This window comes from Magallana gigas, chromosome 8, assembly GCF_963853765.1.
Source record: "Magallana gigas chromosome 8, xbMagGiga1.1, whole genome shotgun sequence".
NCBI classification, from domain to species: Eukaryota; Metazoa; Mollusca; class Bivalvia; order Ostreida; family Ostreidae; genus Magallana; species Magallana gigas.
Window position 1 is genome coordinate 21,245,239 of NC_088860.1, and position 17,743 is coordinate 21,262,981.

General features: G+C 32.4%; 2 protein-coding genes across 4 annotated transcripts; one reads left to right on the plus strand and one right to left on the minus strand.

Moving 5' to 3' along the window:
* Positions 1-6,185: 6,185 nt before the first annotated feature.
* LOC105340268 (heat shock 70 kDa protein 12A-like) lies at positions 6,186-9,648 on the plus strand. The gene is made up of 4 exons (XM_066068985.1): positions 6,186-6,553; positions 6,759-6,989; positions 7,080-7,224; positions 7,448-9,648. Exons 1-4 carry the CDS (start codon positions 6,230-6,232, stop codon positions 8,491-8,493), a joined length of 1,746 nt encoding a protein of 581 aa, XP_065925057.1. The 5' UTR covers positions 6,186-6,229; the 3' UTR covers positions 8,494-9,648.
* Positions 9,649-10,615: 967 nt separating this feature from the next.
* On the minus strand, positions 10,616-16,988 carry LOC117689910 (uncharacterized). 3 transcript variants are annotated; one of them, XM_066068988.1, is made up of 6 exons: positions 15,613-15,790; positions 13,767-15,447; positions 13,299-13,419; positions 12,974-13,072; positions 12,603-12,771; positions 10,616-12,029 (listed from the first exon to the last, which is right to left on the minus strand). In XM_066068988.1, the coding sequence occupies exons 1-6, from the start codon at positions 15,618-15,620 to the stop codon at positions 11,912-11,914; spliced, it is 2,196 nt and encodes a 731-aa protein (XP_065925060.1). In that variant the 5' UTR covers positions 15,621-15,790; the 3' UTR covers positions 10,616-11,911. The 3 variants fall into 3 exon arrangements, with proteins under 3 accessions (XP_065925060.1, XP_034328305.2, XP_034328303.2); XM_034472414.2 differs by lacking the exon at positions 15,613-15,790 and adding an exon at positions 16,657-16,988 and having other exon boundaries at positions 10,617-12,029; XM_034472412.2 differs by lacking the exon at positions 15,613-15,790 and adding an exon at positions 16,651-16,988 and having other exon boundaries at positions 10,617-12,029.
* Between the last annotated feature and the right edge of the window lie 755 nt (positions 16,989-17,743).

The window sequence follows — 17,743 nt, forward strand, 5'->3', positions numbered from 1 at the left end:
TATATACTTGGACTCTTTACTTATTTATTGAAAAATACACGTATACACATGTAGGTTTTTCAATGTGAATTTGTAAATTGCAGACTAAAAATATTCGACTTGAAATAGTCAAAGAGTATCAAACGAAACACAAATATAATGAAATTGACTGAATTTTATTTCACTTGTAAGAATGCCTTAAATAATGCAACTTAGAAAAGATAAAATAATCAAAATAAAACATAATATTACACAATCCTAAATATACGAATATTTTTGCAGCCACACAAAAGCACTGTCAGAGGGGAAAACCCCTATCCAATATATACAATCATGTACAGTGAATATAATAGACAGCAAAAATTAAATAAAATGTCATTAATTCATTATAAGCAAGGCAAAGATTTATTAAGACAAAGATAATAAGAATACGCATATTTCAAGAAATGCAAGAAAACATTTCATGAAATTTAAAAAAAAAAAGGTTATAAAATTCCCATGCCTTAATAAATATGTTTTAGAGTTTGAGTCAAAGTTTACAAAATGTTCAACTTGTTTTTCTTCGATTTTTCTTACCAAGATTTTGTAAGTATTATGATTTTTTGAGAAACTATAAAGCACCACATAATGTATGTGACATTAGGGTGGTATGGGACTTCTTCATATTGTGACGTTCAATTTATCGAAATAAACAATAAAAGCAAGTGTAATTTTGTAAATATATGTAGATTTTCCCTCTCGTATTGTCACCTAACAGCATAGCATTGGTTAAAGAATTCACTACGAATCTGTCATTAAGTTAGAATCTCACTGACAATTTTAAAATTTTTACCTTTCCAGAAATTGTTTAAATGGTATTTTTTGGTTAAATATTTTAAAATTTGAAAATTCTAAACCAGTGAAAGTATTTTGATAACATTGTACTTTAATCAACATAAATATCGACTGATGTCCCATACCACCTCAATAAAGGTTGCAATAAGTGTACTTGCTCTTAAAGAGGTTGAATTGACAACAAATTAACCATAAGATCTACCTGAAACTATGAGATAACATTTGTTGGACTATAATATATTGTTTTATAAAGAAAAAAACCCATACATTTTACCTTTTAAAATTCGGTATTTTCCTTTATTTTTACATAGAGCTCTTTTTCTAAGGAGATCAATACAGTCTAAAATTATCCACAACCATGGAGCCCTGAAAAGAAAACTTTATGTAATAAAGAGAGAGCGATGTTTCAGCAGAAACATTAACACAAACATTATTTATATAGATATCGAAATCAAAACAGTTAAACAATAAAAATCCAATTTTGCAAATCAAGCAAAAGACAAGAATTATAATGCATATCAAGATATTTTAATATATAAAGCTTTTAATCACTGAGATCTTTGAGAAAAATGGTTTAAAAAACTACTAAACAAAAATATACTTGTAAAATACAAAGTATATCTAATCTTGGATACCATGAATATTAACACACAAAAAACAATACATCCAGCAATCTGACAACAAAATCAAATTTTTCTTAAAAACAACTGTATTCATCACTCAATAACAATATCCATTTTTCTCAAAGATTACATGCAACCTTTGACACATTTTTCTCAAGAAAAAAATTGATATTTTTGTTGACAAATATTAACCAAGTGCCATTTTACAGAATACAGACACATATTTAATTTTGCTTTTATTCAAGAAAGTAACTACAGGAGGTCAGGTGGTAAACAAATCACCTATCAGATCTTAATTTAGATATGATTTTTTGGGGATAAACAATGATTAAGACTGTCCAAAAATTGCAAAAAACAACCATTAAACCCTTTAAATGTATATATTCTCTTTTCAATCATCACACTAATAATTAATAAGACCCATTTAAAGCATGCACATCCTGAAAACACTTCACTGATATCACAGAAATCTATCAAACTGAGACAAGTGTCAGTTAGTATTCTATTCTATTCATCTCCCTGAATTCCAAATTTTATTTTATGAATTAAAGTATTTCGTGGAGACGCATACTAAGATGGATAACTCTGAAGAGTTTCTTCAGCAGGAAGTGCTTGTCTGGTTCCCCTTTGTTTGGTTCTCCTGGTGCACTCCAGAATTTGCATGACCAGTCCTCGGTACTGTACTTGTAGCCAAGTTTGCTGATGACTGTTTGTCAGTGTTTAAAATGATTGTAAACAAAACAAAAACATAAAACAATGCTTCAAAGAGTCAAATTAATACTCCAATACTTTATTAATTTAATACGTTATAAAAATGATAAGTAATAAAGGAAATACACTCTGCAAAAATATATGCATTTTAAAAAAAATTATGCGAATGATTTGAATTATAGATATAGAACAATAAAGTAAAATATTGTCAAATTTTCGGGACGAGCCGTCCCGAAAATTTGACAATATTTTACTTTATTGTTCGTGTCGTTGGTTATTTTTGGTGCTTTTTAGACGGGGTCACGTGACCCCGTCTATTGGTTTACTGTCAGCCGAAGTCTCAAACCGGAAGGCACGCGTAGAACACATGAATTGAGTCTACGCGTAAGAAAATAGTGCAGAAAGTTTCCATGCATTTCAGTAAATATGTATTTCAAAAACACGCATTAAATCTTTTTAAGTACTCTGTGTATAAACAAAATTCTATTTAAGAAAATAAACAAATAGTTTTATTGATCAAAATATTCTTGTTGGGTTCAAATGTGGAATGAGTTACGTAACTGAATGCACAGCGCCGTTGACGATTCAGTTGGTGTACGAGCTCATTAATCAATAGAAGAGGTTGATGGTGGAATCGAAATTAAAGTTCCCAAACGCAATGTGCCATTTTTGAAAAGTTGTGAATTTTATTTTGACAATCTTTCACCTTAATACTACCAAACTTCATTAGCAAGCCGAAGTTAAAATCGGGACGGGTTATACACAGATGTTTTACAAATTAAATAGGTGTTTCATTGGCGTCTCTAAAGGAATTTTGTACAAAGAAAATAAAAAAAGTCTGAATTTGCCTTCTCGTTCGTTGGCTCTTTAGTTGATTAAATTGAATTAAAATTTTAAACAATGCATTGTAAGTAAAATGTATAATATATCATACAGTTTGGAAGACTTATATATCATATAATATATACAATCTTATCGATTGAAGAACCAAGTTAAATGTTAATGTTCATGTTTTCCGGCTTAGTTGGAATCAGGCTTGGGGTGAATTACATTCTAAAATAATGCATTACATTACCATTACTTCATGTATTAGGGCATTAAATTACCATTACCATTACTTAATTTTCTTGAAGTAATGCATCACATTACCATTACATGAGTAAAGTAATGCATTACCATTACTTTGTGAAAAGTCAATAAGTTTCAAAAAAGTAATTTAAAAACTAAATAAAGAGTTTTTGTAAATATTTCATAAATAAAACATGCTTAAAATATTTACAGGTTCATGTTCATGTTTACTATCAGGTTCAAATTTAATGACTTAATTATACAAGATTGCTGTTGCACTTGTAGTTCTCAAAGTAAGGTTGGTCCCGTAACATGTACACGCTTATGGCGGAGTTGACAATCTCTGTTATGTATGTCTCTGATTTTCGGAGTATGATTTTTAATGAAAGGAACGGTTGTATCGTAATTCTTGTAGGTGATGCACGGGTTTACACAAAAAGTAGTAAGTGGCGGACGGATTTATTTTTACCTATTAATTTTGCATGAATCGCAAATGAAGAAAATCGTGTTAGATAAGTCGGTCTTAAAAATCATAATGGCGACCGTGACAAATCTTTTTATTGTCAAAGTTCTTGGAATCTTATTGTAAAAAAAATATTTCTAACGTCATGTGCCTGTGTTTGTTATCGGTATACAAATGTTCACTTTGTTTGTTAATTCAGCAGTTTTAGAGTTTTCGGGGTTTTCATAAAACTTTTAATTACAGATACCGTCCACTTGTGGATTTTCCCTTGGATCACAAAATTGAACAAATCTAATGATTAAAATTATCTACTTTGATATAGTTGTTTGATTTTACCGGTAAGTAGTAATTTTTAAAAATTTTCCTTGGGGTCTTATTTTACATAATATACCGTTGTGTCAATTTTCTACAATTATGAAGGCCGGGATAGAGTAAAATTTAGACAAAGTATCAGACAATTGCAAAAAAGCCGAATTAACATAGATTGTAACAAATAATTCAAACTCATAAATTTTGGAAGCATATTCGAGGAAATCCAGGACAATTACAAATTCAAACTTTCAAGACCCCGTCTTTCAGTACTCTCAGTACTTTGATTTATATCTCATCTTATAACCGTATATCTGTTGATCCGACAAAACTATGTCAACAAATGCAAGTCATATGAACACGTAAACTTGGAAGTAATAATATCTAAACTCCTTTGAAATTGGCTCTTTAAAGGTAGGTTTTAATCATTACTGACATCCTTTATGTATATCGTTTATTTTTTATCATCTAGATTTAGTCTGTACAATAGAATTGTTTATTATTATCTTAGTTATAGAAACAGTATATGATAATTCCTAATAATAGGTACATGCAATGTATATGATTATGTACATGATGCATGAATACATACACAGTTAAGTAAATGTACCTAACAATATAAATCATAATAACAGAGAGGTACCTGCAATGTTTGAAGAACTGTTTAGAACTAAATAAAATGAATAACATTAAGAAATAATTTATGAAATATGTAATTTGTACTTTCGGTTTTGTTTTTTATGTCACCTCAGTAGTGTGTGCATAACCACCACAACTACTGTGGAATCATTAGATTTCATGGTGGCTCAATTTTCATGGAATTCGTGGGTACCTCTTATCCACGAATTAACATCCTCCACGAATTAATGAATTAAGGTAATAAAGTCATATTTCCTTTGTAGGTTTAAGGGAATACACGAAATTACATCCCCAAGAACTTGTAAAATTTAAGCAATCCATGAAAATTGGCCCCCATGAAATTCAATGATTCCACAGTAGTTTGTTTTTGGCAGGCACGTAGAAAACAATCAGAGTCATGAAAATGCTAATAGGGGGGGGGGGTGTCCGTAGCATTCCTTTACCTTCAATTTCATTGTTGATTTTCTTTTTTTCACTTCCATTTGTCACTTCTTGATCGCAAAAAAGCTGGAGGGGAGGGGGCAACCCCATGATTATTCAATTTTTATAAGTATATTTAAGAATGATGTCTGCGAAAAAAACAGGGAGGGGAGGGGGTGGGGGTTCTCGTTTCCATCACTGTGATTGTCAATTGTTTGATAGATTTACTTTTGGGTTTGATTAGATAAAAGAGTTAAAATCATAATTCAATCCAGTTATATATCTTCTGTAGTTACTAGTATATTAGGCGTACAAATCCACAATGGATATTACTTTAAACATTGTGTTGATTTTAAGTCTATTTTCAGTTAGTTTTGGGCTTGGGGAAAGGACTCTTGATTGCGGGATCAGGGTCTTAATTAATTGATTCATTAAATGAACTACTGCATGACTGAAAGAACTGGTGGCACGGATGGGGAGTTGCCACCCATATATATTTCTACTCAAAACATCATATTATACATTACGTGAAATGATTTTAAAGCAGAAAGGCAATCTTAATCAAATAACTGTAGTTTCCTTACGTTCGACTACCAAACGTTTAATTACTGGGATTCTCAGATGATATTACAAAAAAGAGATCACTTTAAATTAATTTGAAAATGTCAACAACTAAAGAAAACGTCGACAGGAATGAAGATAAAACTTATATCTAATAACGAAATGGTAAGACGTGTGTCGTGTGGGGGGAGGGGGGGGGGGTACAAGTTCAAAACGAAGGGAGAGACATTTTAAAGTTCTAGAATATGATTGCTATTTAGCACAGGTTTGAATTATACTTTTTGTTGTTTACTGAATGAAGTCATAGGGATTCTTTAGTGATGTTTCTTTGGTACCTAATTTTCTGAAATGATTTAGAAACTATATGTAAAAAGGCAAGAAGTGCTTTAAAAAGCCCCCGATATTATGAAGCTTTTACTTTATAGGAATCGGACGGATATCAATTTTAGTGTAAACATGTAGGCTAAAAAAAATCCTAAATCCAAGAAATTTGACTATCACTATTAAGTTTTCGTTTAAAATCATCTTACCTTTAATTCACATGTGCAATATTTTTTTATGATTCGTGTCTTTTTGTAGAAACTTTCACACAAAAAGGGAAAATATAATTTTATTTGCAACGATGTCATTTAAAACGAGAAATCACACCGTTGTGGTGGCCATAGATTTTGGTACAACGTACTCCGGCTACGCCTTTTCTTTCCGTTCTGATTTTTTGAAAGACAAAAAAGATCATTTAAATAGAATTTCCACAGATCATTGGAATTGTGGTGATTTTGTATCGGATAAAACACCAACGACTCTGTTACTTGACAAAGACAAGAAATTTGTCAGTTTTGGTTATAATGCAGAAAATGACTATAGTAGGATGACCGACGAAGAGAGGAAGGAACATTACTATTTTCGCCGATTTAAGATGATGCTTTACGACAAAGATGGAAAATTGGTGAGTCCAGTAAGAAAATGCAATGCATTTGAACATAACATGACAATGAATTGAACATTGCTGGTCTGTAATGCTAATGTAATAATAACTTACTGAATATCAAATCACTTGAGGTTTTTGACTTTTAATTATTATTACATATTGTCCATATCTTAAAAGTTTAAACCCCGTTATCTCTCCAAAGGAAAATTAACATTTTTTTCAGAAATTGACAAGACATACTGTGATAAAAGACATTAGAGATAAAGAATTGCCAGCTATGGATGTCTTTACATGTTCCATCAAATACCTTAAGGATGAATTCGTTGAGAAATTTCAGAAGAGGAATTTACAAGTAACAATTTTGCCTTTGGACAAGTACGTTACTTGGGTGTTGACAGTGCCAGCCATCTGGGACGAGCCAGCAAAACAGCTCATGGAGGAAGCAGCTGAACGTGTAATGTATCAACAAATTGTAACAAAATAATCGATTATGATAATCAGTATAAAAAAATCTTTACGTGATTTTTATTGTTATCAACGGTAGGCCGGAATTTCAAAGGAGTCTCTCCTCATATGCTTGGAACCAGAGGCTGCAGCCATTTATTGCAAATGGCTCCAGATAGAGAGGGACAATGAAGCCTTGGACACTATGAAACCAGGCCGTAGATTTCTTGTGCTAGATGCTGGAGGTATATGAGTATACCTGCATGATTTAACAAGTTGGCTTTTTTTTCAAGTTAAATAAGTTTATCAAATTGATGTCTTTTTATGATATACAAATACATATAATTATATCTATTCATAATATTTCGTTTGACACACTTTCATATAAAAAAGATTTTATTATTCAATGTAAATTCAACCAGAAAAGTTTTTTCAACCAACTGATCTGTTTATCAATTGGGGCAATAGGTGGTACTATCGACATGGCGATGCAAGAAGTGAGAGAAGATGGAAAGCTACAGGAGATAAACAGGGCACAAGGAGGCGATTGGGGAGGGATTTATGTGGACGAAGAGTTTAAACAGATGCTGGAAGGAATTGTTTCCAAACCCATTATTGAGGCATTCCGTATGAAATACACCGGAGACTATATCGAATTATTTCGATTTTTTGAAAAAAAGAAAAGGCAAAGGCAGACAGGAAAGAGCGTACGTATTCAGATTCCACAAACTCTTTTGGAAATATCTGATGATATTGCAAAGCGGGCGGAAGAACAAGGATTGAAAAATGAAGTGGAATTGAAAAGAGACAAGCTTCAAATTAAAGTCGCACAGTTTGAGAAGTTTTTTAACAAAGTAGTAGACAAAATAGTAGTGAAAGTTGAGGAAATGCTAGTTTCTGACACAACCGAAGGTACCAAGGTCATCATCATGGTGGGAGGGTTTTCCGAAAGTGAGCTACTTCAAACGAGAATCAAAACTTCATTCCCGAGTTGTACAGTGGTGATTCCTCAAGCATGTGGATTGGCAGTAGTGAGAGGCGCTGTTCTTTATGGTCAAGACCCAGAAATTATTGCTGCCAGAATGGTAAAGTATACGTATGGCGTAGGTACAAACACTGCTTTTATTAAGAACAAACACCCTGAATCGAAAAAGAAACTACTTAACGGAAAAGAGTACTGTACTGACATGTTCGACATTTTTGTTAATCAAGGAAAGCTAATTCATTGCAATGAAGAGATAGAGAAAACCTACTTTCCAATATATGAGGACCAAACTTCAGTTGGATTGGGTGTGTTTGCCAGCAACACAGTAGAACCACAATATACTGACGATGAGGGATGCAAGAAGATAGGATATCTGACTGTTCCTATGCCAGACACCAGCGGGGGCACCAGAAGGAGAGTAAAGGCAAAGTTTAAGTTTGGAGCAACCAAGATCACCGTTGAAGGCTTGGACGAAACGTCTAATAAGTCCGTGGACGTTAAAATCGACTTTTTGGAAAATAAACCATGATTAGGAGCTTAATTTTTACAATGATTGCTAGAAAAAAAAGATTTTTTTTAACTTTTGAACAATCAAAAGATTACTAGTTTCTTATGTTTCCTTTTTTCTATTTTGAACCCATCCTGTTGTCCCAATATTTGGCCAAAGATAATGATTTGAACAATTCAGAATTTGCACTGATCATGAGGATGCTTGCATACTAATATCACAAATTGTTGCATTGTAATTTTAAATATTATTTTATATATGTTAAACTTTGAGCCCCAGTATTGGCCGGGTATGATTTAAATATTTTTAAATTTACCCGTACTGAGGATGCTTGCAAAGTAATACCACAAAATGTAGCTGTGAAGTTCTTGAAAGGTGATTTTTAAAAGATTTTCTATATATCTCGATCTTGAACTTTGAACCCCTCTTGGGTCCCACTATTGGTCCGGTGGTCGCTGTTTTAGCAATTTAAAATTTTCACTTAACATGGAAGCTTTGATGTAAATATTGGCATTTCTAGCGAAGTGGTTCATATGAAGAATTTTTAAGACACACACTCTAATTTCTCTGTTAAGTTGATTATATTCCCTTTCTTTGGAAAAGGTTAGACCCTTTATTTAAAAATTCAGAAGGATGATTTGTAATAAGTTTGGTCGATTAAATTCTGCAAAGTGTTTCTAGAGAAGAAATAATGAAAATGTGAAAGGTTTACAGACTGATTGACAGACAACAGCTCGCTTAAAAATTTAACTTTAATTCGGGAGAACTAAGACTCCTTCAAATCTTATATCATTAATTATCATCATATTACTATTAAAATTATACTTTGTCATAGTTATTAATTCACACTTGTGCAATACAAATATCCGTATTAAAGCAAAATTGGTATATTCTTGTCAGGTATTTCAATTGCAATCATCAAGTGGTACTTGCTCTAACACCCATTAATACTATTTTACGCAGAAAAACAATATGAACAACAATATACATGTACATGAAAATGATGCTAGAGCGACCATGTGCTCTACACGTTTATTGTTAAATCTTTTAAAGTGTGAAGAAAAGTTTAATTTATATTTGAAGAACGAGAAATAACCCATTACTCTAGAAAGGTCATAAAATAACTTAACATTTCATCATTGTAACTAACACTGACATATTTTGTTAATTGTTATATGTTATTAAAAATATTTTTCTGACATAGTGATTTTTTTACGCAATAGTCGAGGAGTATCGAACAAAATACAAATATATGAAACTGACTGATTTTATTCCAATTGTATGAAATAAATTTTAAAATGCCTTTAAAAATGCATCCCAAAAAAGAAAAGATTAAATAATCAAAATAAAAAATAATATTGCACAACCCTAAATATACGAATATGCAGCCAAACATAAGCACTGTCAGAGGGAAAACTCCCACAATCATGTACAGTGAATAAATAAAATGTCATCAATTCATGACAAGCAAGGCATAAATTATTAAGACAGAGAGTACCCATATTTCTAAGGGCTTTGACACGGTTTGAGCTAATTCATTTCAAAATTTATTTTTTATCATTTTTAATGTCTAGAATGGCCAATATGGATGTTTTTAATGCTTTGTAAAATATTAAATTCCAAGCGAGTTTCAGAGGTGAGAAATCTTTGTTTTGTAAACAAAGCTCGAGTCTTGTTATTGTTTTACATATATGTTGTATTGGTACAAGTTTCATTCTAAAAGTCCTTTTTGATGTTGATAAAATAATTTATGAATCCATTTAATCAGGCTGTCTTGTTTACCACGGGCTGTTTTGTCAAAGAAATGGTAATTCCATCACCTAACATCATGTAAAAACAAACATGACTCAAGGTTTTTTTGTTACATAACAACAACTTCTTCTCTCTGTCTTTCGCTTGTAACTTGACTTCTTTCATTCAAATCTTGCTGAATCTTTCAAAAATACACAAGTTAACCATTTATACATAAAAATTAAAAATAAAATTTTCAACTCAAACGTGTCTAAACTTTACATACAAAGAAAGGCAAGCTTAAAAGAAAAGGAAAACACCTCATGAAATTAATATATATATATATATATATATATATATATATATATATATATATATATATATATATATATATATTTCACATGTTTTAATATATATGTTTTAGAGATTGAGTCAAAGTTTACAAAATGTTTAACTTGACATTTTATGATTTTTGCCAGAGAAAATAATATTTTTTTAAGACAATTGATAATTCAGATTTTAAACATAATTCTCCTTACAAAAATTTTGTTATAAATATTATGATCGACTGAGAAACTATAAAATGCCACATTAAGTGACATTAATAAAGGTTGAAATAAGTGAACTTACGGAGGCTGAATGGTCAACAAATTTACCATCAAATCTACCTTAAAGTTTAAGATACGATTTGTTGAGCTCTAATATATTGTTAAGTAAAGAAAAACCCTATCTATATTTTACCTTTAAAATTTGTGTATTTTCTACATTTTAAATAGGGCTCTCCTTCTAAAGGAGATCAATACAGTCTAAAAATGGCCACAACCATCGAGTCCTCTTAAGTGAACTTCATGTAATAAAGAGAGAGCGATGTTCCAACAGAAACAATAATGCAAACATTATTCATATAGATATCGAAATCAAGACAATTAAGCAATAAAAAATACATTTTTGCAAATCAAGCAAAATACAAGAATTATAAAGCATATCAAGCTATTTTAACATACAAAGCTTTTAAACACTGAGATCTTCGGAAAAAAATAGTTTAAAAAAACTACTAAACAAAAATATACTTGTAAAATATCAAGTATATCTAATCTTGGATACCATTAATATTAACACAAAACAACAATACAGCCAGAAATTTGACAAAATCACATTTTTCTTAAAAACAACTGTATTCATCACTCAATAACAATATTCATTTTTCACAAAGATTGCATGCGGCCTTTGTCATATTTTTCTAAACAACAAAAAATGATACATTTGTTGACAAATATTAACCAAGCACCATTTTACAGAATACAGAAACATAAATTTTGCTTTTTTTTTTTAAAGAAAGTAACTACAGGATGCCGAGTGGTCAACAAATTACCTATCAGATCTACCTTAAAAATCTTAATTAAGATATGATTTTTTTTTTGGTACACAATGATTAAGACTGTCCAAAAATTGCAAAAAACAACCATTCAACCTTTTTAATGTATATGTACTCTTTTCAATCATCACACTAATATTTAATAAATTTAAAACCCATGTAAAGCATGCACATCCTGAATATACATCACTAATATCACAGAAATCTATCAAACTGAGATAAGTGTCAGTTAGTATTCTATATATCTCCCTGAATGCCAAATTTTATTTCATGAATTAAAGTATTTTGTGGAAATTTAACCCATACTAAGATGGATAACTCTGAAGAGTTTCTTCAGCAGGAAGTGCTTGTCTGGTTCCCCTTTGTTTGGTTCTCCTGGTGCACTCCAGAATTTGTATGACCAGTCCTTGGTACTGTACTTGTAGCCAAGTTTGCTGATGACTGTTTGTCACTGTTTAAAATGATTGTAAACAAAACAAAAACATCAAAAAATTCTTCAAAGAGTTAAGAGTCAAGAAAATACTTCAAGACTTTATTAATTTAATACATTATAAAAATGATAAGTAATAAAGGAAATCCGTTCTTCTGCAAAAATATCTGCATATAAAAAATTATGCAAATGATTTGGATTTTATAGTATTTATTATTTATATTTATTTTTTTTTGCTTTATTTACTACTTAAGCTCTCCTTGACTTGCTACTCAAGTTATCTTTGACGTACTAGTCAAGTGCTTCTTGAGTTACTACTTCAGTTATCCTTGACATACTACTGCAGTTATCCTTGACATACTACTTCAGTTATCCTTGACATACTACTACAGTTATCCTTGACATACTACTTCAGTTATCCTGGACTTACTACCCAAGTCTTCTTCGACTTACTTCTCAAATTATCCTAAACTACAGAAGTAATCTTTGACAAACTACTCCAGTTATTCTAGACTTATTACCCCAGTTATCCAAGACATACTGATCTTATTATTCCTGCGACCATATTATGTGTATTGAGTTTTCTGTACTTACGAGGGTGTTTTATCCAGCTTATCCCGCAGTGACTTGATGATGATGTCTTTGTGAGTAGTCTGCATGTGTCGGATCAATGTGGACTCCTTCACAAACTGTCTGTTACAGTGGCCACACTTCAGAAGTGGGGCCAACAGGTGAACATTCCTTACATGGCGGTTAAGGTCACCTGGCAAAATGAAATGTTTATGATCAATTGACAAAAGGTATTATATTCTTATGAGAATGCCTTAAAGAGTATACATGTATCAAAACAGTCTTTATTCATCTAATTTTCTATATTTCCACATGCTTGGAAAATAATTATACAATTTTCAATCCCACCCCCCCCCCAAATTTTTTTTTTTTAACATATAATAAAAGTTTAATACCTGATTGAAAGAACTGCTTTTCACAGTGGTTGCATTTGTAGGCTCTCTCCTTGGAGTGGAATCTCATGTGAACCACTAAATCACTCTTTCTAATGTAACCTGAATAGAAATACATTGAATTCAATTCAGAAATCATGCCTAGAACAAAGGAAAAGTAGGAAGACAAATCCCCCCCCCCCCCCAAATAAGCTACAGTTCATATATATTTTTGTACGGTATATATATATATTTTCCCAAAATATAAATGGACCCAAAGAGTACCTTCTTCGTGGTTTGTTTAATTTCTGTGTATCAAATAACAATGTATAGTTTGTCTCATAATTACCTTTGTCACAGACTGTACACCTGTGTGGCTCTTGCTTTGTGTGTATCAACATGTGTCTTTTCATATCACAGCGCTGTAGAAAGAGTCTGCCACACTCACTACACTTGTATCTATAGTTGTCCTGTAAATAGCACATGGTCTAGTAAATATTAATAGATCATACTGGTATACATATTATCCAGCACTTTTAAATGACTTTCAGAAAAATTACTTTGAATTACTTGAAATTTACATGTAATTCTCAATCAAAACACTGACTTATACATTCACATAAAACAGGTCATTTTTTTTTTTATCTAAGATTTATTTTCACCTTCATTTGCCTTTTATTTTTAAGGCAGGACTACATCAAAGATTAAAAAAAATTCTCCAAATAAGTGTTTGGAGAAGTTCAATGAGAAACAGAATCATTAATTTGTTAGAAAATTGTGAATGGACAATAACAACACTGTGTACACTGTACAGTACCTGTGTATTGACTGTGTGGATCATTCTATGTCGGGTGTAGTTTCCCACCCTGCTGAAGGAAGCACTACACAGGTCACATTTGTACACGCGGTCCTCGTCTTCTGGCTCCACCTCCTCACACTTCTGGTCCCTCTTCACCACCGACAGAACCGCCATCTTGTCCGCATTTTCTCCTCCAGATTCTCCACCACCTGTTTGGTGGGACAGCTGACCGTCACACTCAGTTAAGATAGCATCTTTCTCAATTTGAATTTCCTTTGAGTTAGACATATTTTCTATCGAAGCTGACAGAGATTTTCTAGTCTGATGTTCTTTGCCTTCAGTGTCTTTGTCTGGACTCTTCGCAATAAGTACAACCGAAGACTCGGTCTTGACTTTCTTTGGAGCAGGGGGATTCAAAATGGACACATACTTCACCTCCCTTGACTTACTGTTACCCTCCATAACTTTCTTATCTACATCTGCATCTACATTAGATGGCTTTCCTATTTCAATGCTGACTTCTTTGTTACATGGACTAGTATTCCCTTTCATGGCTTTTGTAAGGGACTCCATTACAAAGTTCTGATTCCGACAGTCAAATGTCAGAGCAATGTTTTTGCCATACACCAGTATCTTGGTGTTCCTCTGGTTGTCCGAAGGTTCTTTTGATTGAATTAGAGATTCTGTGTCAGTCTGTTTGTCCATGTATACTTTCAAAGGTTTTCTTTGATGTTGATGAGTAGACAAAACTTGCTGTTGAATTCCATCCATGCTATCTTGAAAATTTGAGGATTCCTGCCTCCTGATCTGCATGCATGCATGTCTGTTACTTTTTTGCAAGAGAGTTTTGATGGTCATGCCTTCATCCAATATCTCAGTGTTCACTTTCCCACAAGATGAATTGGCAGTTAATGTGCTTTGAATGGACACAGCTGTGTTCTGGTCACTAGAAATCTGCAAGATCTGATTTGGAGTAGTGATACCTTGTTGGGTATGAGAGGAAATGCTAGAGTATGTAATACTACTCTGGTTTATTTGGCTGGGTAAAGATTGCAACAAGAGAACATTTCCCAGCAACACTGCGGCTGGAGAATTGCTGTGTATCATTTGAGAAGAGTTAGAGTTTTGCTGTTGAATTTGATTCGCAGAAGATGACTGGAGGTTTTGACAATGTCCCATTGATTTTATAGAGGACAATAATTGCATGTTTTCTATTGGGATCACCTGTATAGCTGGCATTCCCAGCAAATTGGCTTGATTGAGCTGAATAGGTTGTATATTTGTCACATTTCCCAAGTTTAAGGTATTTGATGTAGGAATAGGTTGTTTGGGTAACATACCTCCTCCTTCCAAAGCAGCATTAACGATGCTGTATCCCTCACTACAGTCCTCCACCGCATCAGTTCCCATGTCTGTAACTGGGTTAACCAGAGGAAAATCTGAGGTTGTGACCAAATCATTTGCAGGACCAAGATCAAGATGAAAATCTGAGGCGGAGAGATGTTTATCTGCATTGTCATGGTGACCAACACACTGATTCGTCCCAGAAACAGTATCCAAAAGTTGCCCTGTCCCAAGGTCCAATTTGTCAGCAATGCTGGAGTTACCTCCTCCAAAAACTGAATCATTTAACTGGCCTGGTTCGGGGAAATTGAACTCCATGTTACATCCTAAATCCATTTTTCCAGCAAGGTCATGCCTAATAAAGTAAACAACTTATCATTATATATTACAGTTGATACATCATATGTTGTACCATACCTCAATAAGCATATTTTTATTTTTTTCAGTTTTACTTAACATTATAATTAATACAGTGTACCAATACACAGCTATAATATCATGATGAATCATAATTACATACATGTTCATCCCAAGTATTCTGAGGAAACTGAGGATTTATGCTGGATCCTCCAAATTTAAAGCATTAGAAAAAACAAATCCCTGAACCAATATCTCTATCAGGTTTGCAAAAATTCCAAGAAATCCAAATTTCATGTATTTAAAGTACATGACTTGTACTTCTCCACTACACACTGACGGATGATAAGATCATGCAGATTTAAATCCTAAATCTATCAAATGAATGTGTATTAAACAAAAGGCTTTTAATTTAAAAAATAAAATTTCATTTTAAGACAAGTATGATACAAATTCTTGCTTGAAAAATGTTGGTCTGCTCATAATTTCTATCAAAGTACTTATTTTTAGGTTTGATCCTTACTTAGGCAGTACATTAATCACAATTAACCCCTTTACGGTAACTGGGGTACTGATCTTTTGCAGGGCAAAATGACATAGTTTGGTGAAATGTGTCGTAATGTCAATTGTTTCATTTACATCATTTAATTATCTATCTACTGAAATTTCGCAAAGTATATCATTTTGCCCTGCAAGATAGCAGTACCGCAGTTATCGTGAAGGGGTCTATTAAAACATTGATTTGTGAACATTATTATTAACCCTTACCAATGAAAAGTTGAATTACATGTATTAGAGGAAACATGTACAGATTAATTAATAATGCATCTGAAATGATTGGGAGAACTGTAATTTGACTTATCTAAAAAGGCTACTATATCAGTATATAAGCATATATATTATTACTGACCTTTTGGTCAGTATTTGGGTTTCTGCATAATGTGCATTGAATTCCAATTTATAGACAAAATGCAGAAAGACAGAATGGTTCTCTCCTTAACAGTCTAAATCATAATCTCCACGTTATGTGAAAAAATGATCTTTTCTTTTACCCAAAAAATATTTTGTAGCATGCTGTGATAGTAGTGCTGGTCAGTATCATGTCTATGACTCAATTTATTATTGTTTTCATAATTTAGCCATAATTACCGAGGAAATTCGAACTGAATAAAAAATTTAATAAATTACCTTTGAAACTTACCCTTACCTGCTACGGTATATTTCGTAATGTATATTTAATCTGACCACAACACGGACAAAATGATGATATATTCATCACTATTGAATGTTCACAGCTACATGCCATTGCAAGTGAGCGATTCAGCTCATATCAGAGTCTTTGTTTACAAACAATGCCGTCCGATTGCACTGAACCTTGGTAAACGCCCATGCGAATGAAATTCAATAAAAGACACATAAGTTGTAGAAACAAATAAAGGGCAAAGACCAACTACTCATGGTTAATTAATTATCGATAGATGAAAGTTGATAACATATTGTATTACTCAATGTGAGTTATTTGCCCATACTTATGGAACACTTGCGTAAAAAAGGAGTTACATTTGTTCGTGTAAAAGCGCGCTAAATTTAAATAAAAAAAGGGGGGGGGGTCTTCATGAAACACTTAAAAAATTTATTTCATCAAAACAGGTTTATTTGTTATCTAAAACATCAAACATTATTCATGATATGTAAATAGCGAAAAATGCACTGCATGGCTATCGATGACAGAATTTATAACCAAGTTTATAATAATGAATCATTTCTTTGTATTTCTTACATGTTGTTTTGCATGGTATCTTATCTGGCCTCAACTGGGCTTTTTTTACGCCTTATTCACCGATCTTCTTCCTGTTTTCATAGATTAATAAATAATTTAATGTGAGCAATCTCACACTCCCTTTATCATGTTTATATCATGAGATATTCCATTTTGGATTAGCAGTCACAACCCGGAAAAGGAAATAATGATATTGATTTTGTATTGAAAAAAACCCGAATAGACGCACTTTAATCCTATTTAAATTATGGTGGATAGTTGAAAGGAAATGTGTTACTCATTATACTGGACGTATATTAATCATTAAGTAATTAACTTGATTTCACTGCAGCCGAGCGTGTGCCTGAAATAAGATTGTGATGCGTAAATGTACATGTATCAACAACTCAAGCAGAATATTCAAATATGAATAAGAAACACCAAAAAACAGGGTTGGGGTGCGGGGTGCATATAGCTTATTGGTGAATCAGCTGATGTGTAAGAAGAGAGCGAAAGTGTGTGTTTAGACGCCGCG